Source organism: Suillus discolor, assembly GCF_016758755.1.
Source record: "Suillus discolor strain FC423 chromosome Unknown F5147scaffold_22, whole genome shotgun sequence".
NCBI classification, from domain to species: domain Eukaryota; kingdom Fungi; phylum Basidiomycota; class Agaricomycetes; order Boletales; family Suillaceae; genus Suillus; species Suillus discolor.
In genome coordinates, this window is record NW_024541269.1 from 189,363 (window position 1) to 217,299 (window position 27,937).

At 47.0% G+C, this 27,937-nt stretch overlaps 9 protein-coding genes across 9 annotated transcripts; 2 read left to right on the top strand and 7 right to left on the bottom strand.

Moving 5' to 3' along the window:
* Positions 1 to 1,620: 1,620 nt before the first annotated feature.
* On the bottom strand, positions 1,621 to 2,549 carry F5147DRAFT_575266 (uncharacterized protein; the record flags this gene model as incomplete). The annotated part of the gene is made up of 3 exons (XM_041431262.1): positions 1,621 to 1,750; positions 1,801 to 2,176; positions 2,231 to 2,549. The coding sequence occupies 3 exons, from the start codon at positions 2,547 to 2,549 to the stop codon at positions 1,621 to 1,623; spliced, it is 825 nt and encodes a 274-aa protein (XP_041293743.1).
* Positions 2,550 to 4,110: 1,561 nt separating this feature from the next.
* Positions 4,111 to 6,044, bottom strand: F5147DRAFT_575184 (major facilitator superfamily domain-containing protein; the record flags this gene model as incomplete). Its single annotated transcript, XM_041431259.1, has 12 exons — positions 4,111 to 4,220; positions 4,342 to 4,373; positions 4,420 to 4,477; positions 4,528 to 4,741; positions 4,773 to 4,869; positions 4,928 to 5,280; positions 5,328 to 5,421; positions 5,473 to 5,550; positions 5,619 to 5,667; positions 5,711 to 5,751; positions 5,800 to 5,826; positions 5,887 to 6,044. 12 exons carry the CDS (start codon positions 6,042 to 6,044, stop codon positions 4,111 to 4,113), a joined length of 1,311 nt encoding a protein of 436 aa, XP_041293744.1.
* A 1,078-nt stretch (positions 6,045 to 7,122) lies between these two features.
* F5147DRAFT_634694 (major facilitator superfamily domain-containing protein) lies at positions 7,123 to 9,292 on the bottom strand (the record flags this gene model as incomplete). The annotated part of the gene is made up of 10 exons (XM_041432866.1): positions 7,123 to 7,327; positions 7,390 to 7,522; positions 7,574 to 7,707; positions 7,761 to 7,852; positions 7,904 to 8,017; positions 8,072 to 8,604; positions 8,663 to 8,769; positions 8,827 to 8,960; positions 9,015 to 9,081; positions 9,134 to 9,292. The coding sequence occupies 10 exons, from the start codon at positions 9,290 to 9,292 to the stop codon at positions 7,193 to 7,195; spliced, it is 1,608 nt and encodes a 535-aa protein (XP_041293745.1). The 3' UTR covers positions 7,123 to 7,192.
* A 6,137-nt stretch (positions 9,293 to 15,429) lies between these two features.
* Positions 15,430 to 16,276, bottom strand: F5147DRAFT_690682 (uncharacterized protein). Its single transcript, XM_041437087.1, has one exon. It carries the CDS (start codon positions 15,980 to 15,982, stop codon positions 15,752 to 15,754), a length of 231 nt encoding a protein of 76 aa, XP_041293746.1. The 5' UTR covers positions 15,983 to 16,276; the 3' UTR covers positions 15,430 to 15,751.
* Positions 16,147 to 17,627, bottom strand: F5147DRAFT_772725 (TPT-domain-containing protein; the record flags this gene model as incomplete). The annotated part of the gene is made up of 5 exons (XM_041441369.1): positions 16,147 to 16,202; positions 16,259 to 16,730; positions 16,786 to 16,956; positions 17,157 to 17,339; positions 17,385 to 17,627. 5 exons carry the CDS (start codon positions 17,625 to 17,627, stop codon positions 16,147 to 16,149), a joined length of 1,125 nt encoding a protein of 374 aa, XP_041293747.1.
* Positions 17,628 to 17,775: 148 nt separating this feature from the next.
* F5147DRAFT_140662 (uncharacterized protein) lies at positions 17,776 to 18,379 on the top strand. The gene is made up of 3 exons (XM_041428236.1): positions 17,776 to 17,826; positions 17,879 to 18,047; positions 18,098 to 18,379. The coding sequence occupies exons 1-3, from the start codon at positions 17,799 to 17,801 to the stop codon at positions 18,186 to 18,188; spliced, it is 288 nt and encodes a 95-aa protein (XP_041293748.1). The 5' UTR covers positions 17,776 to 17,798; the 3' UTR covers positions 18,189 to 18,379.
* A 1,244-nt stretch (positions 18,380 to 19,623) lies between these two features.
* On the bottom strand, positions 19,624 to 21,068 carry F5147DRAFT_760472 (glutathione S-transferase C-terminal-like protein). The gene is made up of 4 exons (XM_041440480.1): positions 20,631 to 21,068; positions 20,406 to 20,577; positions 20,181 to 20,344; positions 19,624 to 20,124 (listed from the first exon to the last, which is right to left on the bottom strand). Exons 1-4 carry the CDS (start codon positions 20,682 to 20,684, stop codon positions 19,840 to 19,842), a joined length of 675 nt encoding a protein of 224 aa, XP_041293749.1. The 5' UTR covers positions 20,685 to 21,068; the 3' UTR covers positions 19,624 to 19,839.
* Positions 21,069 to 21,257: 189 nt separating this feature from the next.
* On the bottom strand, positions 21,258 to 22,940 carry F5147DRAFT_690687 (uncharacterized protein). Its single transcript, XM_041437088.1, has 3 exons — positions 22,894 to 22,940; positions 21,388 to 22,839; positions 21,258 to 21,328 (listed from the first exon to the last, which is right to left on the bottom strand). Exon 2 carries the CDS (start codon positions 22,829 to 22,831, stop codon positions 21,428 to 21,430), a length of 1,404 nt encoding a protein of 467 aa, XP_041293750.1. The 5' UTR covers positions 22,832 to 22,839; positions 22,894 to 22,940; the 3' UTR covers positions 21,258 to 21,328; positions 21,388 to 21,427.
* A 1,991-nt stretch (positions 22,941 to 24,931) lies between these two features.
* Positions 24,932 to 27,102, top strand: F5147DRAFT_753042 (vacuolar DHA amino acid exporter). Its single transcript, XM_041440231.1, has 9 exons — positions 24,932 to 25,100; positions 25,154 to 25,220; positions 25,275 to 25,408; positions 25,465 to 25,571; positions 25,622 to 26,145; positions 26,195 to 26,308; positions 26,359 to 26,450; positions 26,504 to 26,637; positions 26,689 to 27,102. Exons 1-9 carry the CDS (start codon positions 24,981 to 24,983, stop codon positions 27,023 to 27,025), a joined length of 1,629 nt encoding a protein of 542 aa, XP_041293751.1. The 5' UTR covers positions 24,932 to 24,980; the 3' UTR covers positions 27,026 to 27,102.
* The last annotated feature ends 835 nt before the right edge of the window (positions 27,103 to 27,937 follow it).

A 27,937-nucleotide genomic window follows, 5' to 3' on the forward strand; every position in this document is an offset into this window, starting at 1 on the left:
ACATGAACCGTTTGTCACAACTCCGCGTCATTTCACCTTGCCCGGTATGTAACATAACTTGCTGTGCAATCTATCAAAGCTATAGAGATGTGTGACAAACGCACCCATATGCCCATCAATAACTCTTCTTCTTGCTAGCCTCATTGTAAGACGAAACCCTTATCTGAGCGTTCCGCACGAATGATCTGATAATAAGCTTTAGCGGGGAATGAGTTAAGTTTCACTATCATCATGACATCATCAGGCTGAGATACACCGGACCTCACCGGTCACCGGCGGTCTTAAGCTCGACTTCACAGTCACCGAGTTCGTTAACCTCGCTGGCAAAGAGCCATGGCTTCCAGCGCGAAGCTTGCCGAATTGGGGGAAGGGCAAGATTATTAAAATCGTGGAAAGAAGTGGAAGCTGCGCGGCTGGTGAGAAATGAAGCACGCAGAACAGCATACAGAGATCAAGTGAAAGCTATGGGAGGCGGAAAGATATCAAGTGAAGTTGAAAAGACGGAGACCCGGCCAGCATGAAACAAGCCAAAATTTTGGAAACTAGAAGCACCGCTGCAAAGGCCGTCGTTGAATTTTTTTCGAGCCATCCGAGGAGGGAGACAGTAGTAACGAGGAAGACGCTGATGAGAATCATCGGGTCTGATCAGTGATGGTGAGAGTGAATAGTCAGTCAATTACGTTACCGAGTGTAAAGATAACGCCAATCTCTCTGGCTTACTTCGTTTGGTGCTAGTTCAAGTGGACGGTCACCGCGGAACAATGATAAGTAAAGACCCAAAACACTGATGGGCCATTCGGATAGGCTTTGTACCAGCCTGAGATGATCGGATCTGGATGATACCCTCTTTTTTGTGCAACAGGAAGCCAACAAAGTTTTGCTGGCTCAAGTGCCCGTTCAAAACTGTTTAGAAATTAGTACTAGACCGCCATGCCCAATTCGAAGAAGTGCTATGGTGAGATTGGCAGTCCTGAGAGGTAGCGAAAAGATATGAGTATCTCCTACAGGAAGATATGTACATACTAAATGCTTTTTCAGCCAGTTCGGACTGGAAAATTGACAATCCTAAGGTAGTGTCACGGTTGTTGGCAGAACTTGTGCCCGGTCCACGGAGTGGCAGAACCTGGTAGAACTCCAGACTCGCGGAGATGTAACTTAACATAGTTTGAACTCAATGAGCTTTCTCGCGTCACTAGTCACTGATCAACGACAATTTTGAGCGGGATCGAACGGATTGCCAGTGAGAACAACTCGAATCGCTACTACAAACACTGTTCATGCCTGAATATTGAATCTTGAGGCGACCTTGGGTAATTACACGCTTCTTGGCTTAGTACCAACTGGCACTCCGACTAGGACCCCACAAATCAACACCTATCAGGCACCCTACGACGCCTTACCACTCTGCTCGCTAACCAATTTTCTATACTAGATCTAACCAATGCCACTCCAATCCTCATCCCAACCGCGCAGGATTATCAAAAAACCCCAAACTCTATTGCGCAAAATTTCCAAGAGTACAATCGGTAAAGTCCAACTACGCATAGCAATATCAAGACAGCAACAAAACACGGTACGACCTCTATGTTAATTCTTAACGCTACTCGAAAGTAACGTCTTCTAATCATAGAATACCAGAGCCCTCAGTTCGATAGATTCCCGAGGCGGCGCTCCCTCTGGAGTGTTCGGGTCTTGGAACGCAGTATGGGCCGCGAGCCTCGCTACACTCCCATCTTCGACTGACTCAGAGCTGAGACCCTTTTAGCACGGTATACATCTCCCCCGAGTGACTTCGCTCACCATTTGATAAGAACAAACTCTTCTGGGGTCATCGCCTTCAAGTACTTCCATTGGTGGTTTGGGTTGTATTTGGCTCCAAATGTCTCACCCTCGCGGTCAGGGTATATAAGAGCAACAGACAACAAATCTTTCTCGAAATCGACACTCCGGAAGTCACATAATGCAAGTGGCCAATCTACAGCTGCATGCGAAATAGGGCGCCACAAGTTTATGATTTGGAAGCGTTTGCCGAGGAGGGAAGGAACTTCTGTTGGTGGGAGATGCCTATGAACACGAGCAATGGACGCCGCAGGAGTTTGGTCCACATGAGCCCGGGGCACTGGCTGACGCTTCTCTGGGCCACTATCTGTCTCGCCTGGGCGACGGCGACGAACGGCTGTGACATGAATTAGGGATCAAGACGGCGTTTTCAAATTGGTGGTCAACGTACTGTGGTCGAAGATGACAATCTTGGTCGCTCCTGTAACCCTCTTCATGAGGTCGATGCTCTCAGGGTAATATTCGCGCTCAATCTCATCATCATCCAAGAAGCTGGTATGCTTCGACGCTTCTCTCCCATACTGGAATCCGGCATTGTCAAGCTTGTAAAGTTCCTCCCTCCCGCGCACGTCTTCGATTTGCACTTCATGCGGGTCCTCGATCCAGTTGTGGACAGGCTTTCCCGAGGGGGCGTAGATGTCAGTGTAAGGCCGAGAGCCGTCAGATGGAGGGAGGAAGTAGTTGAGGGTGGTGATGGTGTTAGAAGCCATGGTTCGTTGGTTGGTATTTGGTGTAAAGTGGAATGGAAGTGCCCTTGGTATCGCTATGACTCACCAGTAAGTTATGTTCTACTTATATATGTCTTCAAGGGCGGAGAGGTTACTTGGCTTACATATGACCTTATCAATTCTCCAGGTTGAACGCGGATTGTTAATGATGAAATGATCTCATAAACATCTACCGAACCACGGAATATGAGTGATGATCCAAAGCTGTAGAGCTTCGCACCTTGATTACCGCTCAAAGAAGATCGTCTCTGCACGCAATTCCCTGTTCGCTTCGGAAAATACTGAAAGGGTCCCTTGGTAAGTGGATTACCGGCCCTTCAGCACGATGACGTAGGGGCTGCAGACGAGCAGCCGAGGGCCAGTGTAACGGGAACGGACTGCAAGGGGAACCAAGGCCAGACCTCTATAGCGGGAGGCCAGACTCTATCTATCCAGGACCCGACTACGACACGCCGCAGGACTACCGACTACGAGCCAGGACCCCTGCCACTCCCAACCTGATCTGTCCTGCCTGAGCGCCCCGCTCCACCACTCGAATAGGTTCTTGCGGGTTCTGTCTAAATTTGTGCCATCTGACAGCAATGACAATTCTGCCAAATCAATCAGAATCGTGCTAATGCATGATATAAAAGCTGGCCATTGTCCTATAGTAGTCCCCCATCCTTAGTGGTAATATCATTCGAGAACCCCCTCAGAAGATTCCACATCGCTTCACACAGAAAATGCATTTCTCCCTCCTCGCCATTGTTGTCGCTTCGACAACATCCATGTCCAACTCCATGTGTGCCTGGCAATGATCCCGAAGCGACTTGCCAGACAAATAGCGATTGCTGCTATGGCTATATTTGTTTCTATCGTGCCATGAGTATGAGCAGCTCACCTGTGCACCCCAGGGTCCGGGATCAGGCAAGGTCTGCCAGGACTGGATTGAGGATTGAGCCGGCAACCTGAGAGACACGTCGCGACAGTGAATCATGTTTCTGCTTTCGCTTTGGTATTATCAGGTACAATATCTAGTTCGGAGCCAATCAGTAAAGTTGCTTGTCTAGCATATATAAGCACGGAACGTTTGATCCCGCGGAACCAATTCGTGTCTACCCCACGTGCGTGCTCTACTTGAACATGAGTGAAGTAGTGGGCAGGTTGAGTGATGAGTAGAGGAGGATGAGGATTGCTGGAGTTTAGAGGGGGTTGTATCATATCAAATCAACATGCGCGCCGGATCTGCAAGCTAGAAAACACCAACAACAAAAACAGATTCTATTGGTCATTCGTACTATAACTTTTGTTCTCTCTTTTCCGGTACGCTATTCCCCAGGACAGCTCGCAGAGCACCACGTCCTAACAGTTTTATTTATTGCGGTATATAAATATATAAATTCTCATGTGCAATGCGAATAGTTTTACATACATCCTCGGGTGGCACAAATCAGACACCAGCTCCCTTGGAGTAAACACTTGAAGTCCTTTGACGCATCTTCAAGATGACTTGCATGGATACGAACAAGATACAGCCGCCAGTAGCGACACTCTAGACAGCGTGTTAGCCAAAAACAGAAAGCGCAGCTTGATATGGTTCACTCGCCCCAGCAAGGATAGCAGCCTTCCACCAGATGTAATGCGACGTCAGGACAGCCCCACAAATCGGTGCACCTAAGTCAAACGTGAGTGATTGTCGAGGAAATGTCAACGGCGCACGTGCCCACGAGTGCTCCCATGCCTGTGAATACGTGTCAAGACTCAGGGTGCCACCAAATGAAGACCAGAGGCTTACTAGATGTTGCAAACGCTATCCCCATCCGTGCGCTTGAGTAGTGTCAGAGAAATTCAAAGGCAGATGGTAAGTGGTTACCCGGTATGTGAGAATTCAGGGGTCAGATGCGATATCAACGGGCCCATCATTGCTACAACTGGAGTCGAAACTTGGTTAGTGTCGGAGGAGCATTATGAACCTACGCACCACCTCCGGAAAAAACCCCATAACTTACAGCTATAACAGCTACACTGGTGGCCGAGTGCAGGCCAACCATTGCAAATAGTACAGCGGAGGATATTAATGACGAGACGATGATGGTGTTCGGGATGCCCACGTATGCAGCGACAACACCCCCAGTAAGTCTTCCGATGAAAGAACCAGAACTAAGGATTGTGAGCTGTCGGGGTGATAAGCAGTTCTTGATTATTTGAGTAATTTCTGATACGCACGGAATAAAACGAAAATCCTTGGCTTAGACCATGCAGGGTGGAATCTAACTGGAGATAAAAGGATTCGAAGAAGTACCCGAATTCAAAAGCAGCCATCCTAGGCAGTGAAAGCGACTTGAATGTTTATACCATCGGGTATTGCAAAGCTTACGCACCCTACACAGGTACAAATGTAAGCACCATCTCTCGACGAGTTTTTGAGAACGCGGGTGTAGCTAACGATCTTTTGTTGCGGCGGAAGCCTTGTTCGCATCAGGAGATTTGCGATGAAAAGCAAGCCACCACTCAGAGCCGCACTTGCACGGACACCGTTTGCAAAGCCAAGTCTTCCATTGATAAGATTGTTGAGCATGACGGGGTGGAAGATCGCACCCAGTGACCCTCCCGCGGCGACGATTCCCATCGCAAAAGCTTTGCGTCGCTGGAAATGATGCGATATTACGGCGATGGAGGGAACATTCGTAAGGCCCATTGCAAAACCTAAACCGATACCTTGGGAAAGGAATATCTACATCCATAGCAATACGGTCAGCGAAGGTGCGCACTAACAAAAACGAGACTTGCTTGATAATACTGTTCTGGTTTTGCCAGTGACAACATAAAGAGGAAGAAACATTGAAGGAGACAGCCGATTTTCATCACAGGGTAACTGAAAATGTATGACCAGGGACGTCTTTATGCGGACTGATTGCACACATACAATGCGCCCCGATCGACCATTCTTCCTGACACGATACCAACTGATAATATCAAGAACGCATTGACACTTCCTATCCAGCTACACCGCAGTAGAGGTCAGAAACACTAGCAGCCAAGAAACTACCTAGGTAGATCTAGCTTACTGACGCGATTGCAGATGGTGTTGAATTAGTGAGGTATGTTTGAGTATAAAAGTCTGCATATCGTAGTTGTCAGTCCGTCCACGTAAGATAATTCACAAATATGCTTGCCCTGGAAGACACCGTAAGCGCTGACATATCTGGAACGTGTTAGTAGTTTGAGCCCACAAATGGCGAGCCGAATTCACCCAAAGCCACAGAATTGAATCAATAAACTTGACGGTCGCAGTTGATGATGAGTTTGCAGCGACAGATAGGTGGACAGAAGTACTTACGCGCCCAGCACTGTACCCCAAGCGGTGAAACCACCTTCGGGAAAACTTAGCGCATCCGAGGGGTCGACAAGGCTGGTATTTCCAACGCTTTCAACGGATTTCGAGACGCTCTCGGGAGCTTGCTTTGCAATTTCATCACTGGAAGAAGGGTAGGACATGGACAATGGAGGCCAATTGGGCGATGGATGGGGGATGCATAGTATCCTATAATAGTGTTTAAATATGAAGTTGACTCGGACGGACCAGGAGGCTTGTACACGACAGCGGCCGCCGGCATTATACCTGCTAGACCCTAGACTTAGTCTGACGTATGTCACATCAGCAAAATAGGGGTGGACCGTACACCCCCTTGACAGCCACAGGAGGGGCTCTCTCTGCACAACTCGAGTCTGTACAGAGTGCATATAAGGCTAGACACGGTGTTACAGGACCAACACAGAAAGGCCACAGGGGCACAGGTTCCTGTCATATTAATGCTCAAACAGGGCAACTGTAGCGGACCTGTGATACATCGTCAGTACAACTGCCATACGGTATACCCGAGTAGAGGCATATGCACATGGTGTATCGCCAATGGGTGACTTCCCGTAGCATGAGCTTTTGATTCAAACCTTATAGTGTTGCAACTCGTCGCGATGTAGAAATGCTTTCCAGACCGCAGACCAATTGTATCTAGATTATAGTGTGGAGGTGTCAAAGGGCATGTAAGTGACGGTTACAACGTACTCACCGAGTTTGAAAGGCTCGTTTACTAGTAGTAGTAGGTGTTTTGAATCTTTTGAACACCATTTGAATCCAGAAGGGTAGACGCCCCCCTCGTCTCTAGATCTAAAGATCACTTTAGAACTGACATGCGGACATGTAAAACACTTGACTGCGGCACGTCGGCACGAGGACTTGACAACATATAGATTTAGAACAAAGTTCCGAACGCTGCGGGAAGTCGCATCGTAGTATGCCCCCACCGCACTGTGGGAACTTTGCCACTACACTTAAAATATAGCCATTTCCGGTCATCTCCTATTTCCCACACTTTTGGATTTCCGTAGCTTGCGCCAGGTGAAAGCTGCTCATTTTCTGCAATGAGGATCAGGGCCGCTGATCATTACCGCTACTGACTTGTAGGTTCTTGAGCCTCGTATGATTTTTCCTATCCTCTATGTTATATAAAATCTGTAAACCAAAATACATGTAGCCCAAGTTATATACTTGAGGCTTTATATTATCGCCCGAACTAGAACGTCATGCCCCCTGTAGATCCCATGATACATATGAGTGTAGTAGAAAATGCTGATTCATAATTCATTTAGCATGTAAATTCATGCTCCTCGCTTTCCTTGCGCCATGATTCTCCCTTGCGCAGTACCAATATAACCAATAGCTCCGTCACAACCAAGATTCCAGCCCATGCCGAATACAATCCCCCATCTCCTAGAGCATTCTTAACAGAGAGCAGGCTAGCATCAGAATTTGTGTGATACAGTATATATCGAGAGAACTCACTTGAAGCGGTACGGCAACCATAATCGAAACAAAGGCCATAGATCCTCGGAACGAACTGTTTGCGGCAACTGCTGAGCACGAGCGACCAGGGTTCGCATCAACGAGGTATGCCAATGTACACGTATACATCCATCTGGAAGTACATGTCAACACAACCAGGGCAGCGAATGACGAATTTACTGACATGGAGGTGAATCCAATAAGTACGAGCATGACGCAAATGACAGCGATATTAGCATGCTTTTCGCATGCCCAAGCATAGCCTATCACAGACAGAGGTGCCCACAGCATCGCCAATTTCGAGCTCTCTAAACGCATCTTCGGAAGACGTTAATAAACAGTTCTAGTGTGGGAGTATAGAAAATATTCACTTCTGCATAGCATTTGCCTCCATTCGCTTCCATCATCTTCGCAAGCACCCGGTCGGACCAACGGCCGCCAATCACACTCCCAGCGATACTTCCTGCATAGGAATTTAGTCATCTGCTACAATCAGGGGGGTTGAATATCTCACCTATGCCTAGGCAAAGCAAGACCAAGCCAGTGTTGAACGCATCATAGTTGTATCTATCGGCGAGAGTGAGAGAACACGTGTATGATAAGGAGTAGCTAAATCCGAAGATAAGCCCTATCCCGAAATTGAGTCTTGACATCATGTACACGAGGACAACCCTTCACTCACCATTAGCAATAAGAATTAAAACATTGTTCTTGCGCGAAAGAATTCGAAAGTATGGTGGAAAGGGGTTAATGTCCTTGAATGATAGTTTGACATCGTCCAACCCTGGTGCAGAAGTTACCGCTGAGATATTATCTGGAACATCCGGCGGTTGGAGCTGCTTCTCGACATCTTTGACGGGTGTTTGGTCCTTGTTGGACTCGTTCCCGGCGATGGTAGATACGTTGGTACTCCGAACACGTTCTTTGGAGGCAAGAAGTCGCCGTAAAGCGGAGCAATAGGTGAGACTCCGTTCACGTCGGTATGTATCCTTGAACAGGATGAGGAAGGACAAGAATACGACTGCTGAACAGACAAGCAGGAAATAGAAACAAGCGCGCCAGCCCAAGGCTTGTGACAACGAGCCTCCGAGTATAGGGCCCAAGGCGGGTCCTAAGAGCGGTGCAGCAAAGAAGATACCCATCGTGCTCCCTCGCTCGTGAGTGTCGTAGATGTCAGCCAGGGTCGCAGCCGAAATAGCCATGGCAGCACAAGACCTACAGGAGAGGGCATCAATGATCAATTAGTACTCAGTGCTTTTGAATAAATGCTTACCCCGCAGCTTGAAGTGCTCGCATGCCGATCATCACCTCGATGGTATTTGAAAGTGCCAATGCGACACTTCCTACCACAAACAAAGCCGAAGCTACCAGATAAACAGGCTGTAATAAACGAGTTTTCATTACGCAGATCGGGAAGTGGAAAGCATCTAAACCAACCTTACGGCCTTTAATTTCACTTGCGGCGCTCCATATCAGAGGAAAGTTCCCCTGTATGATTAGGAACGCCGACAGTGTCCAGCTAATCTGGCTGCTTGTCGCATGCAGATCTACTTCTATTGCTGAGTTCGAGGCTACAAGAACATATCAATTTCAAATAACTCATTGTGGAAAGACATGCGACAAACGATTTTGGATGTTAGAAGCTAGTGCGGATACCATTGTAGCCAGTGATACAATGCATAAAGTTGTTGTCTACAGGTACAGCGTCAGATTAGTTACAGAGTGCGTCGCGTGGTACACGCACCTTTCTGGCAGGACTCCATTGACGGGGGTCATCGTTGACTGGGACATGTTCTATGTCAACTGTACTAGCTGCGCTTGTGGATGACTCGATATCAGCGTCATGACGTAGCGTTGTGGGTTCGGACACAGAACATGCGTTGGCAACAGTTGGACTAGCCATGAGTAACAAGTTGAAAAGGACGATGCAGCGGAAGTTTGCAGTCTCTGGTCCAAGATGGATTGATTTTATACATCCATCGGGGCCCCTTGTATCTCGTGCTCTCTAATATCACGATATTGGTACATTCCGAGCATGTGTACGCCCCTTCCGTGAAGGCAATCCTTAGCCTGGCTAGCCACAGCTGTCGCAGATTGTTCCGAGTTGTTCCAAAAGCTATACATTCATTTACCGTTCTGAACCTCACGGGGGCCAAAATTACGACACTCTATGGCTCCGGCACCTGCTATCAGTCACGTAAATATACAGCATTTCGGACGGAAGGGAAATGGGATACATGGTATCCCGATGATATAAAAAAAGAATATAGCTGCTGAAGTATTGCGAGGCAAGAGAGTGAAAAAAATGAGTACGCACCCCCGAACATCTCGACACGATTTGTTCTTCGTATCGAACTCTTCAAAGTACGAATGGAACCTCATGATATCGAGGAGGTTCAACACTGGTACTGAGTATCTCCGATACGTCCGACACTTTGGTCTGTTTCCGCTTGAAGTTCTTCTGCCGGGCCAAACAGAATTTGGGCGGTGCTGGTGATCGGAAGGACTGAATTAAAAATATCAACTGTCCAAGAATAACTATGGCTTCGAAGCCACGTTCAATGAAGCAATGTGAGCACCGCCGCTGTAAGTCTTGTAACAAAGCCGGAAGAGACGTTAAAATAGGCAATTGCCTGACAAGGTTAACGGGTCATGGAGAAAGAAATGTGTGCGAATGCGGGGACAGGCTTGCCTGAGGTTGGTTAGCCTACTACCAGTCGCGATGTCTGTTCGTAAACACTTACCTAATTCAGTGGATGAGTAAGCATTTAGGCTCAATCTTCGATTCCGTCTATTCGCTTAACTGGCACCGCCACTATTCTTGTAAGTTATGTAATACTAGAAATGAACGAAAATTTGATTTGGTGCTCGAGTGCCCAAGTCCCTCGATGGCTCAAGTACCAATCAAAAGCTATCAACTAATGTTTGCAGACTGTAGTGCGTAGACCTTGAATTGAATTTGTGAGAAAAAGTATTTTTGTAAACCTTAGCCCCGCTTGCAAGTGGACCCGAAACCCGGGCTCGATCGACGTTTGCAACCTCATTTGGTCCAATGGACTTGAACATTTTCGGTTGACCCTTCATTGAATCTCAAGGTGTGCCACTGGGCCCTTGCAGGGCAATTACTAATTACTTATCAGCTACATCGATGCTGACAGCTGATTCGTATGCAGGCAAGTACTAGCTTACTTGATCCACTTCTGGGGTCGAAATTACCTTGCTTGTCATAAAGGTTCTGCTTGTACTTACCGGTAACTTCCATAGAACACGTGACCAGAGTAGTAACATGCGATTTTTCAGTCGAGACCAGGTGGTAATTATTGATTTACCCATACTGGTAGGGCACTCGCTCGTGCTACGCCTCAGACGTAACTTTTATCATTTTTGAAGTGCTGTTTCAAAAGAGACACGTTAATATATGTCAATTGCTAGATCACGCCGCTATCATGAATGGGAATATAGTTGCAGACGGCATGTCACGCGTTACGTGTAGTCATTCAATTGAATCACGAAGGCGAGTAGTACGATCTTCTTTTTGTGATCATATCAGTGAGCCGAAACCCGGACTGCATCATGCATGCATGTGCATGATCGACCGAGGATTGCACTAGAACTGCTACTTACGTATTTAGGGTCAACATCTGCCGGCACAACCGGTTCCGCCTAACCGCCACACCATGCAGAACAATTGATCTGTTTCGTCACTTCATGGCAGAACTCTGGAAAAGTGTTCTTAGTGTGTAAGTGGGAAAACCAAATGTTACATCCGTTGGCAGAATGCTAGGCCAGTCCCAAAAAAGACAACATAAGTGCAAGAAGTCCAACTTTCAACTTCCGACATGATCCTGGGGACCCTATGACCGGACATTGTAACTCAAACAAACGCTGTCCTGTTTTATTTTTGACGATTTGCCTAGCGTCCTATGATTGTAAGTGATTAATTAATTATCAGACCCGTAGGCCACCGTCCGTCTATGTTGAGACTGCAACCTTTTGTTTGTCCAGCTTCCTAATACCTCCTATCTTAGCCGTAGTAGCCGGGACTCCTTCCTAAACCTTTTTTTCCAGTTTGATGAACCTTCCCTCATCCTTCTCTTCATACAACTTTCCTGAATGATCTAGTGGTTTTCTATATGCAGAAGTTGATCAAGTATATCCGATGAGCTTAGACCGACGAATTCTTATTACATAGTTATATGTTATACTAGAATGTAATCCCACATGACACCTTCACCCCTCAGTTTGCATCACAGATGGTAGAATGACGCCTTCTGGACTGTATTTGTCCATGTTTAATTGACGCACGAGTCCTCGTCATTGCCCTAAATCCATCCAGGTATATGAACTGGTCTAGCTCAATAATCGCAATCCGCGGCCCCGGCGGTGAAAACGACTCACAAGATCTTATTCTTCGACACGCTACGGTGTTCAATCGTCCCACCGAAAGTCGTCCGATTTTTTTACGCATCGTCATGGTCGACACTAGTCCTCTTTCCAGACACGGAGTTCCATTTTATGGTTATGACAAACACAGTTGACACAAATCTGTACTTGCTCTATCATGGTAACGTCCGAAGACGAACGTATCGGCCTGACTCGTAACCAGTCTGACGTACGTCTTTTCGATTGAGGGATTTTGACGGCCACTCGAGCATCCGGAGTAGTATATGCCAGGCTAGTCACGAGGTTATAGGCCAAGTTGGTCCCAAGCTTGTATATCGTATTATAACTCGGTCAAATTCTGGATCCAAAACCGATCTGATAACGTACTAGACAATATATGGGGGGCCCTCCATCAATGCATGACCTTTCATACTATTAATGCCAGCTCAACACTCGGAGTTTTAAACCAACCTTTGGTATCATCTGCATTACAGTCATCGCTGTGAACTCCAATGCGGGGAAGGCGGCCGAAGAGCACGTATTTGTAATTGAAAAACAGACCCAGATCTGACAGCACTCATGGGCTCTTGAACTTTATAAACAAAAAGACTACAACGAGATGAGAATTGTCATGTACGTAAGTTACAGCCAGTTCGGACTTCAAATTTGACAACCCGTTCCAAGGCGAGAAATTTGCAGTCCTTTTCGAATCCCGCTCGGCAACACTCGGCAGCTGCACTTCGCGCGGTGGAGACATCATGCAAAGCTCTCTGCAGCACGCTCGCACCGTTCAAAAAGTTTCAACAGCTCTACGAGACCACATAATCGACTGATCTACTTACTCCGACCTTTTTCAGAATTTTCCGTCCGCGTCCTACCCCGCGCTGGACTCTTCGACCAGCCTCACCCACCAGACGCGCCTCTTCCGCTTTTGGCAGGGCTTAAGTAAGCCCGTGCTGGACTGTCAATTTTACTATGGCACCTCTACTGATTCTCACCGCAAGACTCGTTGAAAAAGCTAACAGTCAAATCAAGTATCATCTCAGTCTGTGATTCGACATCCCACACCTCAAGGCACCTTTGAGGTGTGAGATGTGGAATCACAAACATTGGATGTGAGTGCACTGGGAACAAGAGAAACAAAAACATCGTAGCCGCATTCAACTTTAGTGCTGATAACAGCCCCACTACGATCTATTGGTTCGACGCGTCAACGCTTAAGACTGTCGGAGCTCCCTTGGAAGGGCATACCTGGATAGTTTTAGGTCTAGCACTCTCATTTGATGGTGCTCTCCTCGCTAACGCTCCCAGTGGCAAAACCATCAATTCCTCGCCTCGTGAGTCAACGTTCGATGTTCCCACTCTCATCCTCTCACCCACTGGCTTACTCGCCGAACTAGGATGCATATACGACATTCCGTCTGACATCCTGACCAGTATCTGGCCTACATAGAAAGAACGGTGCCTACTCCACGTAGGTGGTTCCTAAGTCATCTGCATCACTCTACTAATACCATTATTGCAGTATAGCGCCCTGCGCCACAACGATATCCGGATCATACCTATCGCAGCTGCCAGCCACCACGTTGTCCTGGACTTCTGCTCCAACCACGTTTAAGGTCCACCTACATCAGTCATCAACCTGGCAGCCCGTTCGTGCGGATCATTCGCCTCGCCTTCTGTAGATGTTCCCCTCGCGTGGGGCAAATTGGTGTGTTGGTATCTATCGCTCTGAGATCTTTGCAGCGGGTGCTCCCGGCGGAGATGATGACATAATATGTGATACCAATCCAACGATCAGGGCAAAGTACATGGAACTGGCCGTTTGTGTAGCTGTTTATAAACTATTACGACCCGGACCTGTGTAGACCATGATGCAGATGAAATGAAAGTCAAGTAACAATATTTTTTTCCGGACGTGGTGTGCTCCAGCTTCCAAAAATTGGACGGGATGATATACTTGTAATACATACAAATGTTGGGTTATCCCCTTGCCAGAGGTTGGCCAAACCTAGGCCGCGAAGGGTGATTTTAGGGTAAGCTAGATTATCGTGACGGACAAAAAGTGGCGACAGTTCGGTTGGACTTGGACTTGAGGTGATAGATAAGTCGAAGAGACGTTCCACACAATGTTTGGGGTTTTCTATAAGTACGACACGACACGTGAAAGAAGGCAGGCTCATCACGACATTCGAAAGCCAAGAGAGTACCAAAGCAGAGATTGATGGTATTGCTTGGTGGAAACGGCATATGCCACAAATTTTCTGTCCCATGGGCCATGAAGTATTCCTCTTGCTCAAGCAAAAAGTAAAATTTGTTCAGAAGCAAATGCATGATCAAGCGCATGAGATAAATCTAATGCACACCAGTAAGTCATGTAGTTAGGTTCAAGATGTACTCTTAAGCACTCACGCACTTCCCCTTTTTGCAGGCGCCAGTCATTATTATGTGTGCACCAGAAAGCACAGTCCTTGGCAGCTACAGCGTCACTATGTGCTGCCAAAGCAGCAAAGACAACGAGGACATGCGAGAAGCGCACTGTTTGTGAGGATACCGCTGCAATCGGAATCAAATAAATCTGAATGGGGCGCGGATATCGATCTGGATTCTGTAGTAGGAACTTGCTTCCATGTGCTGAGTATTGTTCCTTATGGCAATGGTAGGGATAACTGTTCTGCAATCTTTAAGGGTGCTCAATTCGCTTCATTTTCGTTCGGAGGCCCGTCGACTAAACCTTTGCAGAATGCCCCATGAGACCTCCGAAGCTCGTCGCCGAAAAGGAATCGTGGTTTGAAGATGAAAATGTATTTGGCCCTCCGCATCAAGCAGTAGAAGAATCAGTTTTTCGGCGTATCAGCACAGGTATAGGTAGCATTATCCCAATGGCCCGAAAGACGTGGAAAATGAGATCCTGAGCTAGCCTGAGCTTCGTGCGCCAGCTCATCAAATTTGATGGCTCCTTGCTCCTTGCTCCGCGGCTTATGCCTTATGCCTTAAGTTTGCCATGCCGTTAACATTGTTGTATTTACCCACACTGCATGGATAGTAGACACGTGGAAATTTAATGATATGACTCACCGGGTTTCCTTGGTACCGCCATCATAGGTCCGTTCTCGTACCCTAAAAGATGGTACACGTCTGGTCAAAATGAATTCATCTGGACTGCAACCCATTCGTCAGCATGAATCAAGTTCGCCGTCTTAACGGTTGTCCTCCGGCCGATCAAAAGGATGATCGGTCATGCATTCATGTCCGTGAATATTTGCTCCGTGTGCGCGCGTGTGCGATGCTGGATGAATATCTAATGCTGTTATTTCAAGTTTTTCAAGCGTCCCGGCGGACCAAGACCTAATATTTTGAATCCTGTTTTGCGTAAGCCTTTCGAGCTGTGGGAGCGTGATGCAGCGTACCGGCGCCGCGCTCGTTACTACGCCGCGGAGAAGTACAAGGATGTCATGGCGGAATACACCAAGCAGGAGGAAGCGTGTACTATTGCCGAGACTGCCGTAAGACGGAGTACGACAAGTCACTTGTACGATAGGCAACTTGTACAAGCTGATGAATGGGATATACGGTTAGAACAGGATGAGACCCAGAATTCAGGACGCAAATAATCAACGTGCGCAACAACAGCAGCGGCGTGATCCAAAGAACAAGTGACGGTGTGACTAATCTGTGTAATTGCTTCCATGGAACCAAACCTAAATTTATGTACATGAACGTTTATGTAAACACGTAGCAAAATCAAAAGCACTGCAAAAGTTCATGGAATTTGGCATAACCTCCACATTGGAGGGCAGGAGTGTCGAGCACGTACGGTACGAGAGCAGGGGAGTAAGAAAACATAAAACAGCAAAGTATAAAGGGTAAACACAAAAAGACAGACAACAAGTCCCTCAGTAGGAGTAAAACACCCAAGTAGCTACGGCAAAAGTTACGTAGAGGGAAAGTGGAAATGAAAGAGGGATATACGCAAGTCTTAGTTTATATATGCGTTATAAGCATGTCCATGGGAAATGTCTATGTTTTTAACGTCGTCGCAGGGTCGCTGGCTAATTCGGGTACTGTAGGAACGTGGATGAGTTCGGTGAACCAGAAAGAACTGTAGCAGGAAGAGAAAGGGGGAGAGGGAGTGACTGCAAATGTACAAATGCGACGACAAACAGAAAAAAACAAAGTGCGCAATAATATGCAAAAGGACCGCTGCCATTGTCTATCAGGTGGTGGGGGAAAGGGATCAAAGATAGACAGATCGACGCGTCTGAGCGCGTATGGATGACTCCGCTTCAAGCAAGTCGCGAAAACCAAGTGCTGGGAATATAGTCACATAAGGGAGGGAGCATAGGCAAAGTCCGGTATCAAGCAATCAAATGTTCACTTCCCACCCGACACCTTGAACATCACCAGTCCACACAACGCTATCGAGTATCCTGCGCGAGTCATCAGTACAGGACGAGCATCAAAATCAAACCCAACAAAAACACACCAAGAGCTTGCAAGATGCCAACCGACCCACCCCAAATAACCACACTTCCGGCAACCAATAACACATCCTTCAATACCCCCGCAAGGGTCAGCACCAACCCGCTCCCAGCACCCACCAAAAACACAGCAGCGATATTTAGCAAGAACGCAAGCAGCGCATTTGTAAGAAGAAAAAATGGGGTTATGCGAGGTGCTGCTTCTTCGCCTATGGCAGCGAGCAAGTCTCCCGACGCACCGACTATTGCGACAGTAGCGTTGGATGCAGCTTCGCCTGATACTGCGGACATGGCATGGGAGTAAGATCCTATGATGCTCTCCCATACTATGCGGAGCGGCTCTAGGCCCTCGGTAAAAGGTATGACGCAGAGGTTGATAAGGGCGCAGACAGGCGCGTAGAGATGGAGAGAGACGAGGGGGTCCATTTTAAGTCCATGGAGGAGGGTTTGGATGAGGACTAGGCGGGTAGCTTCGAACTGGGAGGAAGGTTAGTCAGGCGTATGTCTAGACTCGAAGTAGAGTGGTGCTCACCCCGACTCCTCCAGCTTGAATGAAAAACCCAATCCAACTGAAGAACCTTTCACCCTTGCTTGTGACGGCGACACCAGAGGAGATCATGAGGACGATGATGAGTAGCTTGCGGGAAGGTTCACTAATGCGAGTGGCCCATGTGATAAGTAGGATCGCTACGGGGGTGAAGGCCTGTGTAGATGTTAGTGCGGGAAATATCCAAAGGAATACGCATGAGGCATAACGTGAAACAAGTGACAACGTGTGTAGTACCGGAGAAGCGGAGATGAGGTGGTAATGAAGATCGAATGAAGGTTACAGAAACAGGTAGGTTTAAGGCAACGACACCAAGACTGTGAGAAAGATAACACAAAAGTATGGGATAGACTAACCTTGAGCATCTGAATATAGGCCACGCTTAGGTATAGATAAGCAGTGTTGCTGAGGATAAGACTGCCAGAGAAAAGGAGACCAATGGGTAGGATGGAGCGCAAGAACATGTCTTTGCTGACTGGTACATCCTTTGCACCGTCCAAGAGATGCGTGGTACGTTGAAGGACTCGGGTTCCAATAGCCTACTTGAAGTGTCAGTAGAGTATAAGAAAATACGAAAAACTTACCGCAAAAGTCAGATGCCAAGTGACCAAAAAGACTGGAAACTTAAAGTTTAAAGTGTTGTAGATGTAGTTGTTGTAGATGATGACTCCACTACTAAGAGCAATCCACACTGGAATGATCGTAGCTGCACTAAACTTTGCACGATTGCGAGGTTGTTGTGCAGTGGCAGGTGAAGGAAGGTCTCTGCTTTGACGGACTTCCTCCAGTTCGACAGATTCAAGCTTCTCTAATTCGCGTTTCTCCATCGTCGGGAGTCGCGATTGGCGTCGTGTGTGGTGGTTCGACGTCGTTAATGACAACGAGCAAGAAGCGTCGTCGTAAGTAGGAAGAAAGAAGTGACGAGACCCGAGTAGATAAAAGGGATAAAACGACCCCTGGAAATAAACACAGCCACACACCGTCTTACTGCAACTTCAATGTCAAGCTTGCAGGGTTACGTCGATAGCAAGTCCAAGCATTCTCTTTTTGATCTCGATAATAAATGATAATAATTTAGGGCGAGTCCTTCTGGTACTGCAAGACGGAAGAGCCATCGTCGGTGTCCTGGCTGGTTACGACCAAAAGTCAAATGTCGTCCTCAGCGATTCAAAAGAGAGGATCTATAGTATCGACGAAGGTGTAGAAGAAGTAGAACTAGGTCTCTACCTTGTCAAAGGCGATATGATGTGCGTGAGATCACTCAATTACAATACTGCTCTCACACTCTCATGCACAGTGTCCTCATCGGAGAGATTGACGAAGCAATCGATCGAGCAGTAGACCTTGCTTCCATACGCGCAGAGCCAATCCTACCTATTCGCTATTAGCGCCAGGCTGTAAGATACAAGGAAAACGACAATAAATCACCATGGGGCACCCATTCACAAAATGTATGTCTACAGTGTACATAAGCACGGCCGTGGACATACTGATCCCATACATGTCCTATTTTATTTATCAACAAAGGTCGATAACTTTATACATAGCACCATGTGCTTCCTGCAAATTCACTCATCCACGATCTCTGATCTGTCCGATTTTGAGTCGACGCTCACACATTCTACTAAATAAACATAGGTTCACATTTTCGGTTCCGCCTTTATAATAATCTCGATCGCTCAGTCTATCTTCCGCCTACACAACTTCCCCACGATTCAACAGCGAACCCGAACCATCTCCTTCACCTCTTCTTATAATCCGGATCCACCTCCCCGTTCCTCGAACAATATACTCATTGTGCTCTAGCATGGCAGACCATAGATAACGCGTCATGCATATTCATAACTACTGTACCCCACGCAGAAGTTCCGTTAAGTGATGCTCCACACCAAATTTCTCCGAAGTAAAACACACATGCTTCAAGCTATAGTACCACTCACTGCTAATAATCATATCAGGGTACCCATCCGTAATATCAACGTTCCTGCTACGTATTTCGGCGCGGAACTAGAACCTGCTGATACGACTCAGTTCCTCGATTAAGTTGACCTACGCCATCAAGTTATCTCATGGTACGATGATCTTTGAATAAATCGACCTTGTTCTACGCTGAAATGACAGAGCTCACATAACATCTGTCACAGTCTTGTTCGTCAGTAAATAGCATGAACTTTGTTCTCTTGTCCTACTTGAGCCAAGGATGTGCACCTGTGCCTTCACTCTGTTAAACATCTGGACCCTGACCTTGAAATCGTGGCACGTACCAATATTCTTTGTACCGTGATCTGGTGAGTTGGAGGGAAGTTTTGACCTCGATATGTTGGATTGGTTGGTTAGTGTTTCCCCCAAGTTGTTTTTGCGCGAATTAGGAATTGAAAGAGGATTCGACATTTTCAGTTAGACTGCGGGTGAGTTCACCCTGATCCACCATGCAGGTTCCTTTGTTCCATACGGGAATTATCTTCCATACGAGGACTGTCTTCCATACAGGGGCTGTCTTCTATCAGAACCTCGCTTCATTCTTTAAATGTGTGTGTCGTTCATATTATTAAGCTTTGGATTTTTTGGGTAGGCTATCTGGTTATCAAGTTCAACCATTTGAATTTCGGACCGTGATTGTGATGTTTTGGGACGTGTTAGATCCCTGGGCCAACCCTGGGCGCCTCGCAGTGTTATGATTACGATAGAGGAACTTTACATCATGCACACACGAGGTATACACTAACACCGCTGCTTCCTGCTTCGTTATCACATGATTCATGATAAGACTGTCTGCTCAAGCGGCGGGGATTGATCGGACAATTAAGGCGAGACGCGCGGCGATGACTACACAGGGGTGGTTCCATTTGCCAGGCCGTTAGCACAACGTTACCAGGTATGTACCAGTCGTCCTTGATAGAGTTTTGATATATACAAAATATAAACTACAATCAGCTTGCAGACTCATGTTACAACAAGTATATCAAACGACGGAAGTTCGAACGAGGTATAGTAAGTATTGTCTTTTGATCCCCCAAAACGCTCTCTTCCACACACAGTCTATTCGTCTTTCTTAGGTGCTAAGGGCACTTCAACAAATTCCGCTGCCCCGAAAATATCTCTAATGCGAGGATCACCTGCCACCCTCCCGTAGTGTGCAAAGACATTCGGGTAGACTGCTCGTTCAGCAGCACCGAGGGTCACTCGGCCGGTACGTTGGATGACCGCAGCTAAAACGATATCCGCCAGTGTAATCTCATCAGTGACGAGGAACTCGCGAACGCTGAGGTTCTGTTCAAGGAACTGGAGTGAGCGCTCTTGGCGTTCAAATATAGATTTATGGACCTGTAATCAAAATGCCGGTGTGAGCCATAGTTCTGTACATGTAAAGAACAACTGACGCTTTCACTGTAGGCGTTCTCTGGGAAGAAGCGCTTTACCATCTGCCATATGTAGTCGCTGTACATGTTGATCTCGTGTTCTGCAAAGTGGATCCACTGGTCGACTAGCGCAGCATCTTTGATACTGTTTCCAAGAAGCCTAGACTCAGGGGCCAGAGATGCAACTGATCATATAATGAGTAAGAATGGTATATATAACTTATGGGCACGGAGTGTAACACTGACCATAACGTGCAATAGAGGCACCCTCTACAAGAGTGAGTCCATCCTCCCCCTCAAAGGCAGGAATTTTTGCCAAAGGGAATTTGCTAATAAATTCAGGTGACTTGTTGGTGACGCCGAACTCGAAAGGCTTGACATCCAATTCGAGGCCTGCGATAGCAGCAGCGCTCAATATCTGCATCAATATTGTGTCAATCAATAGAACTCTGCACAAGAGACAGAACCGACATATTTGGTTTGACGTTGATAAGAAACACCCCAGAGAGAGCCGATTGGAGCCATTTGGATTGATAGAATGACTTTGAGAAGTGATGGAGGTTGTGAGTGATATTTCGTTCAGTACTCGACCCCTTATTTATACCTGCTGCCGTCAGTGCAACAGTCATGAAATGATCAAAGGGTTTCCCGAGCGTCGGATTTCCCACAGCAGAGAACTTTGCTTGACTTGACGGTACCGATCGTGACCTGTCCGAGTCACCTACTGTTCCGAGCTCGAGTCACAACTCGTGTGTCTTCGAAAATCAAAGGCTTCCTGTAGTCGCACGCATAGTATCCTAGAGGCGAGACCAAATTTTGAAGTGAACGCAATAATACGAGTGCTTGACAAATCAAGGATCATCGATCATCGATCAGGACTGCCTTCACTGGATGATTCATCGTGAAAATGCTGTGCCACTGCTGCGGTCTCCCAAATGGTGTTGATTGTTGGCATTATGTAACTGAACTTACTGGCGCTAATCACTGAAACCTACCACTGAGTACTGAGAGTGCTTATCGTTAAAGTTTGGAGGGGCAAATACCGCAGCAGTCGCAGCAGTACTTGGCACAACATTTTCCTAGCGCCCAAGGATCAGGACTGCCTTTAGATGATTAAAAACTTTGTCAGATAATCGTGACAAAGCAAAAGACATGGGCGCTATGGCTATCTAGACTGATTAGTCAGTACGATTGGCTGTCGACAAACAAACCGTACTATTCTCCCTACGTTTCTGCCGAGGAAACCACCTCCTCGACCACCCACTCTTTTACCTCTTCTTACAATCCCAAACAAAGTCTCTCACCTGTTCCTCAAACCACTCTCTCTCCTTGCGCAACAGACCGTGTCCCCCATGCACATGAAGCACCATAATCGGACGGACCCCTTTGAATCCAATAGCATCCAACTCTACGTCATTCTTTCCCAGGTTCTCCTGTCCTGCAGCCTCCCTCCGGCTACTTATCATCGCTTTCAGCATCTTGAACGGGAATCTCAAGATGAAATCACCCTTGGCTACGAGCTTGAGCGTGGTGACACGTGGCCACAGGGAACAACTGGAGTCCTTGAAAGGTGCACCCAGGAGCACAAAAATGGCTTTCATACAAAGCGAGTTGCTGTTTGTGACCGTCACCGTATCGCCATTCCATGAAGGGGCCAGAGGCGCCATTTCCAACCTGCTGCCGAAGCACCCATCAAACTCTAGTGTATTTGACGAGGGAAACCTTCTGATACGCGGATCTTCTACGAATTCACAGTTGCGAATGACGATCGTCTTGCAATGGTCATCGACTATAGCTAAAACTTTCATGCACCCACGCACGACCACTTTCTCCGCCCCGATTTGGAGGCCTTCGCGTTTGATCTGTGAGATGGTCTGGAACGGAAATTGCAAGCCGTCGATAACGAGGCAAGGTATTCTTCCTGGGACTGCATTCAGCGCTTTTGGAACACTGTCTGGTACTGAATATGAAGGCCCATAGCACGGAAGCTCATCTTCGAATGATAGCGTCACGGACTCGACGTTTGTCAAATTGTTCTCGAGCCACTGGTGATCAAGACTGTGAGCTACTTTATGATCGATATGAAGGATTCTGAGGGTGGGACAGTCGAGTTTGAAAAGTGGTGGTAGGTGCTGGCGAGTTGTCCAACACCCCAGGAGTTTCGGGCCCGTCACTTGTAAACACTCTAGTTGGGGCGCATGTCCTGCTAATGTGTCGCAATATTCTTTGATGTATAGGCCATAAAAGTTACGAATGCGCAAACTCTTCAGCTGTCCAATGTGCAGAGCGATGAACTTGAGGATATGAGGAACTTCCTTTTGCTTGAGATGGTTGTGCTTGTTTATTATAGTCAGATGAACCGGATAACCATGCGCCTTTTGAAGCTGAGAATTCAGATCTGTCAAGGTCTGACGTCCGCTCTTATTCGGCATCACGCAAAAGATACGAGTCCAGAGCTCGGGTGCAGACGAAATGACGTCTCGCCATTGTCTGCATACTGATGCCATAGTGTGAGGAAATGGCAAGCCTCCTGCTATAACCCGGTGCTCTGCTTCAGCAGTTGTCTTCATATCATCTTCGATGATGTCCTCCAGTGCAAACCTGAATATGCTGCATAGTGTCTCTGAGGGAAGTAATTTGACGGAAGTGCGTGTTAGCTTTTTTCTTGGCATTATAATCACTAGATGAATGAGATCTGAGAACATTGAAAAAAAAAAGCAATGAATGTACATACCTCGTCGATATATAGCCTGGCCGCAAACAAGTTGAGTGGAGCCCCTAGGTTGGGAGTGGCAAGGAGCGGAATTTGAAAAAATTGCAGGTGCCGATGATGCCGCTTTGGGCCGAAGTAGCATTGTACGATTTGTAATCCATCCTCAACCAATTCGTTCGTGCTGTATACAACACGGCATACCTCTCAAACTAAGTAGCACATGTTCAGGAGCACTGAAATTGATGCAGGGCAGTAAAATGATATCTTATTCCGCACATTACAGCTGCAGCATAGGCCTCATCAGTTGCCCGAAGCTTTGGTTTGGAGTCTTGGACCGTCGACGACTTGACCCTTGCAGCCTCGGTGATGATGAAACAATTCTTGCCGTGCTCAAAATACTCCGTGGAATGTGGATGAGTGCTATGGATCTACGGCTGTTTCGTGGTGAGATATCATCTTGATCTAGCGGTATCATGATGGTCTCCGAACGTGCGCAGAAGATACCTACTCAGAAGCATCTTTAGCAACTGCAATATCTGTTATCATCGAGAGCGCCCTAACCATCTCTGACAAGCCGGCCGCACTAGCAGTGCACGTGTGTTCTAGTCGCACTGAACTAAGTTACAAGATTCAGATCGCAAGGCACACTGATACGATCTGCTAGGAGGCATACTGCGGCTGGGATATCTTGCGCGTCAATGGAACAAGAGTACGTTCAACGTTCAACCTAGGTCAGCAATGGAATGCTGGCCTAGATAACAATGGTGTACGAGTGGTGTGACTGGGGACGTGCGAGTCGGTGGCGGGAGGATCATGATGTCTGAGGGAGCAGGAAATAGGGAGGTCAGCATTTGCTGAATTGCTTTCACATCTAGAGGACGATACGTGGTTGTCGATAATGACTGACTTGGTGGACAGATATATACTCCCATATCGCATTACGATGACGAGCAAAGTTGCAAATCGATCTAGAAGGCTATGGGGAAGCACTTCATCTTGCCCGGTCGTTCAGCCTCGCACAACGTCCTCGTCTCCTTTCGATATTGGAGACGCAGACGAAGAAAAATTATCATTTGACAATGTACTAGTCCTCCCGCGCGTACCTCGGACCCTCGTCGTTGCACATAAAGTTAGCACCCCAGGACGACATCAGGCCAATCATCCCCTGTATTTCATTCGCACAGTTTCCTCTCTTCATTCCATTTTTCAGATAAGTTATCCGTTCTCAGACAATCGTCCAATCCAGCGCCTCGGGATTTCGGTTTGAGTAACACCTACCTCACCGTGGCCTAGGAATTTCGTTTCATTCATCACATTCAGCGACAACCGTTCTCGGCTCCATTTCAAATGATAAAACTGTAGCCGCGGGTAAGCCAGGCAGGAGAACTTCGCAAACATACTGACCAAGTCTAAAGTTCAGGACAAACCCTGGCCGGAGATCGGGAAGACACGGGTGAAGCGGAGCTATTCCATTACGTGACATCGAACTTCTCCTGCGCTCAGGAACTCGATACAAGGAAGAAAAAGGTGCAGAAAGATGCTCAGGGTATCGTGTTCGATTGTTTTGCACTCTCCTTTGTTTTAATACACCAGTATCTTTCACCTCATTGGCAGATTATCATTTACCCCCCTTTCTTTCGACCGAAATTTTGTATGTTTACGCGACTGTTAGCAGGTGCCAGAATCAAAGAGTGTGGCAAATTTGGCGAGCCCCGTCAAGAACGGAACAAACTTATACATATAGATAAGGTCGATTCATTCGAGTAACCTTGAATCTGGGAGGCTATTTTGCCTTCGCATCCTAGGAGGTGTTGTTTATGTTCTATGCCAGCCTGGAAACGCTGCTTCTATTCTCGTGTGAGTTCGCACCTTACTGAGATCTTCGAACAGTGATTATCGTTCTATCGGCAAAAATACCATTGCCACGAGGCCAGCCAGGTTAGGATTATCTTCACGGGTGCGTACACGTACTTGGTACATTCCGGAATCGCAATATCTTTCTGAGATCCATTACCGTGTAGGTGGCCCTTTGGACTGTATAAGAAGCAATCAATCTTGGGTCAGAGTCTATCAATTACTGTCACCCCATCTTTGCAATTTTGCGAGTCATGGCTAGTCCAACCGCCGCGTCCGAACCCAAAATACCACACCAAGAAACAAATACTGCAATTGACATAGAACATGTTCCAGTTACCGACGACCCCCGCCAGTGGAGTCTTGCTAGAAAGGTGCGTGTATCACGCGATGCACTTTGTAGTTAATTTGACCCTTACATCGATAGACGACAACCTTGTGCATTGTATCGCTGGCTACAATGGTGTCTACGTTAGCTTCTAACATTCAAAATCGTTCGTCGAATGTCTTTTCTTAATGAGTGATTTAAAATTGATGCTGTCTCGCAGCGTCGAACTTTCTGATAGAGGAGGCTCTGCATGCAACAAGCAATCAGATTAGCTGGACATTAGCGGCGTTCCAAATCGTACAAGGGAACCTTCCTCTATTATGGAGTGCCGCAAGCGAAATCAAAGGCCGTAAGGTTAGTGTAGATGTACGCTTTTTGACCTGCTTGATGAACGCGCTCGATTATCATAGCCTGTCTATTTGGTGTCATCCGCCTTATTTGTGGTAGGAAGTGCTATCTTGGCATTTTCAAAGACTATTGAAGTAATGATCGTTATGCGAACACTTCAAGCTGCAGGGTGAGTACTCATGCAACAGCTCGAGAATTGATTAATCCCCTCTCCTGCAGATCAAGCGCTGCTATTTCTATTTCAGCTGCGACTCTGGCTGATATCTACGACACTCACGAGCGAGGGACTAGGATGGGCATCTTCTTTGCCGCACCTCTCTTAGGACCTGCCCTGGGCCCTATACTCGGCGGGTCGTTGTCACAGGCCTTCAACTGGCGCGCAAGTTTCTACTTCTTGTTAATTTGTGGAGTAGTCACCTTCTTGTCCTTCCTCATCCTGTTCAAGGACACATTCAGACATGAGCGAAGTCTCATGTATCGCTCTGCTTTACAACGTCTAGCTGCCTCCAAAGAACCTGTCCAGAGTTCAAACGAATCTATCAGCACCACGCAAGACTCCAGCATACCTGTCAAGGACATCGAAAAACAGCCTCAGCCTCTGTATGCTCCAGACGCGATCCCAGTGCTGATTTCCACTCCAGGGCTGGAGAATGTGAGATTATCAATACAGGATATCAACCCCTTTCCACCATACTTTCGAATATTGTCGCGAAAGAACAACGTTTTCATTCTCATCGCTAATGGTGAGTAAAGATTTGGTCTCTCCATGTTGTAATTTAATGATGTCACTAGGCCTCGTCTTCGGATTTAGCTATTGCCTTTCATACACGTGTGCCCGCACTCTCGCTAATAAATATGGTTACAATGCGTTTAACACTGGCTTTGTCTTACTTTGCCTAGGCATAGGTGAGATATTCACCCCCTGGATTATGGCAGGTGGCTAATTTTCTATGAAGGAAGTATCGCTGGGAGTGTGATCGGCGGCCGTTGGTCCGACCGGGTACTTGCGAGCAAGAAAGCAGCGAACGGAGGAAAGTGGTCCGCAGAAGTAAACCTTTTCTACACTTCAACACTAGAACTCTTGTTTGACATCTTTCCAAGATGCGCCTAGAAAGTTCGAAACTAGCGATGCTGTGGTTACCTCCGTCCGTTGTCGCTTATGCCTGGGTGTGCGAAAAGCACGTCAATGTCGCCGTCATTTGCATCATGCTCGGTCTTATTGGATTCACCTCCATGTCTGTGAACCAATTATTTATTGTTGTGATTGTCCTAACATCTACTTGCAGATGGATGTATAGTAGTACAATAGCATACCTCGTTGACGCCAACCCAGGTCGCTCGAGTACAGCGGTTGCCACCAATAGCTCGTTCCGAGGATCTCTTGCTTTTGTTTCGGTTATGACCGCCGTACCGCTTCAAGTGAGGTTCCTTGATCTACTGTATCCAACACATGCTGATGCTAGTTTGTTCTCTGTGCAGGATGCTTTAGGAGATGGGGGATTATATACGGCGTGGGCTGGTATCTTGGTTGTGATGGAGTTGATGGTTATGTTGGTGCTACACAAGGGAGAATTGTGGCGTAGGGAAAGTGAGGAGCGTGAGCGTGAAATACTACGTGAATAAATCATCACGATTGGATTTACTGGAAGGATGTGGTTACATTAGAGGCTGAATTGACACGATGCTTATATACATTGTCAGGGGGGTGATTAAATTTTAAACCGAGAGTGTTTATGAATAACCGATTATCCGCAAAGTACTCGCGGAAGAACACAAATGAATGATGACATCAGGGGTATATTCCAATCCTGAGCACCTACCTACGTTAGTAAGGTGATACTCGAATATTGCGAGGTCAGTCGTGATGAGGAGGGAAACGCAAGGCTGAAGACTTGAGTCGTGAGTGACCCGAAGAGTTGTTAGGGATCCGAACTCATATTAATTACAACCTTTATTCTTGCGCACCATCGCAACTAATGACATCTTACTGATCTGATCCCTGCGGGACCTAACGCAATAAAGCCACCGCACTGAGGTTGGTTGCTTAACCTTTTGTTGTGATGCCACCACTTTTAGGGCACCTCCTCTCAGAAATACCATGGCCGACGGGCGCGCCATATCAAAGGACTGGTGAGAAAGTCATATACCATTACATGACAACTTGAATATGCGGGGAGCGATTCAAATCACGCTAAAAAGTGATGTATTACAACGTACTACTAGTGGCCCGGATCAGTAAATTCTCGACAATATATTGCCTTACATATCATTCATCTGTTCACCGGTTCACCGATTAGAAAGGCCGAATTCAACGTAACGCACCTTGAATTCAAGGACTCATCGGCTCTCTGATGGCCTGACGGGTTTTGTCATCCTTCACCCATTGTTGTATGTACGACTAGTCGTGCGATCACTTCGTTATTGCGTTATTGGTTTGATCACATACTAGTATAGTTTCGACTTGGTGAAAATCTCATTGATTGCCGAAAATGCCAAGGCGCAATGGATATCCGAAATTTTGCCCACTTTCACACT

What these genes read in the sequence shown, in the direction of transcription:
- F5147DRAFT_690682 (XM_041437087.1), bottom strand. Translation starts at nt 15,982, where the DNA reads ATGGCAGCGGTCCTTTTGCATATTATTGCGCACTTTGTTTTTTTCTGT.
- F5147DRAFT_140662 (XM_041428236.1), top strand. Translation starts at nt 17,799, where the DNA reads ATGTCAAGCTTGCAGGGTTACGTCGATA. An exon ending in CTTGCAGGGTTACGTCGATA is followed by an intron (nt 17,827 to 17,878) that starts GCAAGTCCAAGC and finishes ATAATAATTTAG; the next exon opens with GGCGAGTCCTTCTGGTACTG. An exon ending in CTTGTCAAAGGCGATATGAT is followed by an intron (nt 18,048 to 18,097) that starts GTGCGTGAGATC and finishes TCTCATGCACAG; the next exon opens with TGTCCTCATCGGAGAGATTG.
- F5147DRAFT_760472 (XM_041440480.1), bottom strand. Translation starts at nt 20,684, where the DNA reads ATGGCTCCAATCGGCTCTCTCTGGGGTGTTTCTTATCAACGTCAAACC. An exon ending in ATCAACGTCAAACCAAATAT is followed by an intron (nt 20,578 to 20,630) that starts GTCGGTTCTGTC and finishes ATATTGATGCAG; the next exon opens with ATATTGAGCGCTGCTGCTAT. An exon ending in AGAACGCCTACAGTGAAAGC is followed by an intron (nt 20,125 to 20,180) that starts GTCAGTTGTTCT and finishes TTTTGATTACAG; the next exon opens with GTCCATAAATCTATATTTGA.
- F5147DRAFT_690687 (XM_041437088.1), bottom strand. Translation starts at nt 22,831, where the DNA reads ATGCCAAGAAAAAAGCTAACACGCACTTCCGTCAAATTACTTCCCTCA.
- F5147DRAFT_753042 (XM_041440231.1), top strand. Translation starts at nt 24,981, where the DNA reads ATGGCTAGTCCAACCGCCGCGTCCGAACCCAAAATACCACACCAAGAA. An exon ending in CGAACACTTCAAGCTGCAGG is followed by an intron (nt 25,572 to 25,621) that starts GTGAGTACTCAT and finishes CCTCTCCTGCAG; the next exon opens with ATCAAGCGCTGCTATTTCTA. An exon ending in CTTATTGGATTCACCTCCAT is followed by an intron (nt 26,638 to 26,688) that starts GTCTGTGAACCA and finishes ATCTACTTGCAG; the next exon opens with ATGGATGTATAGTAGTACAA.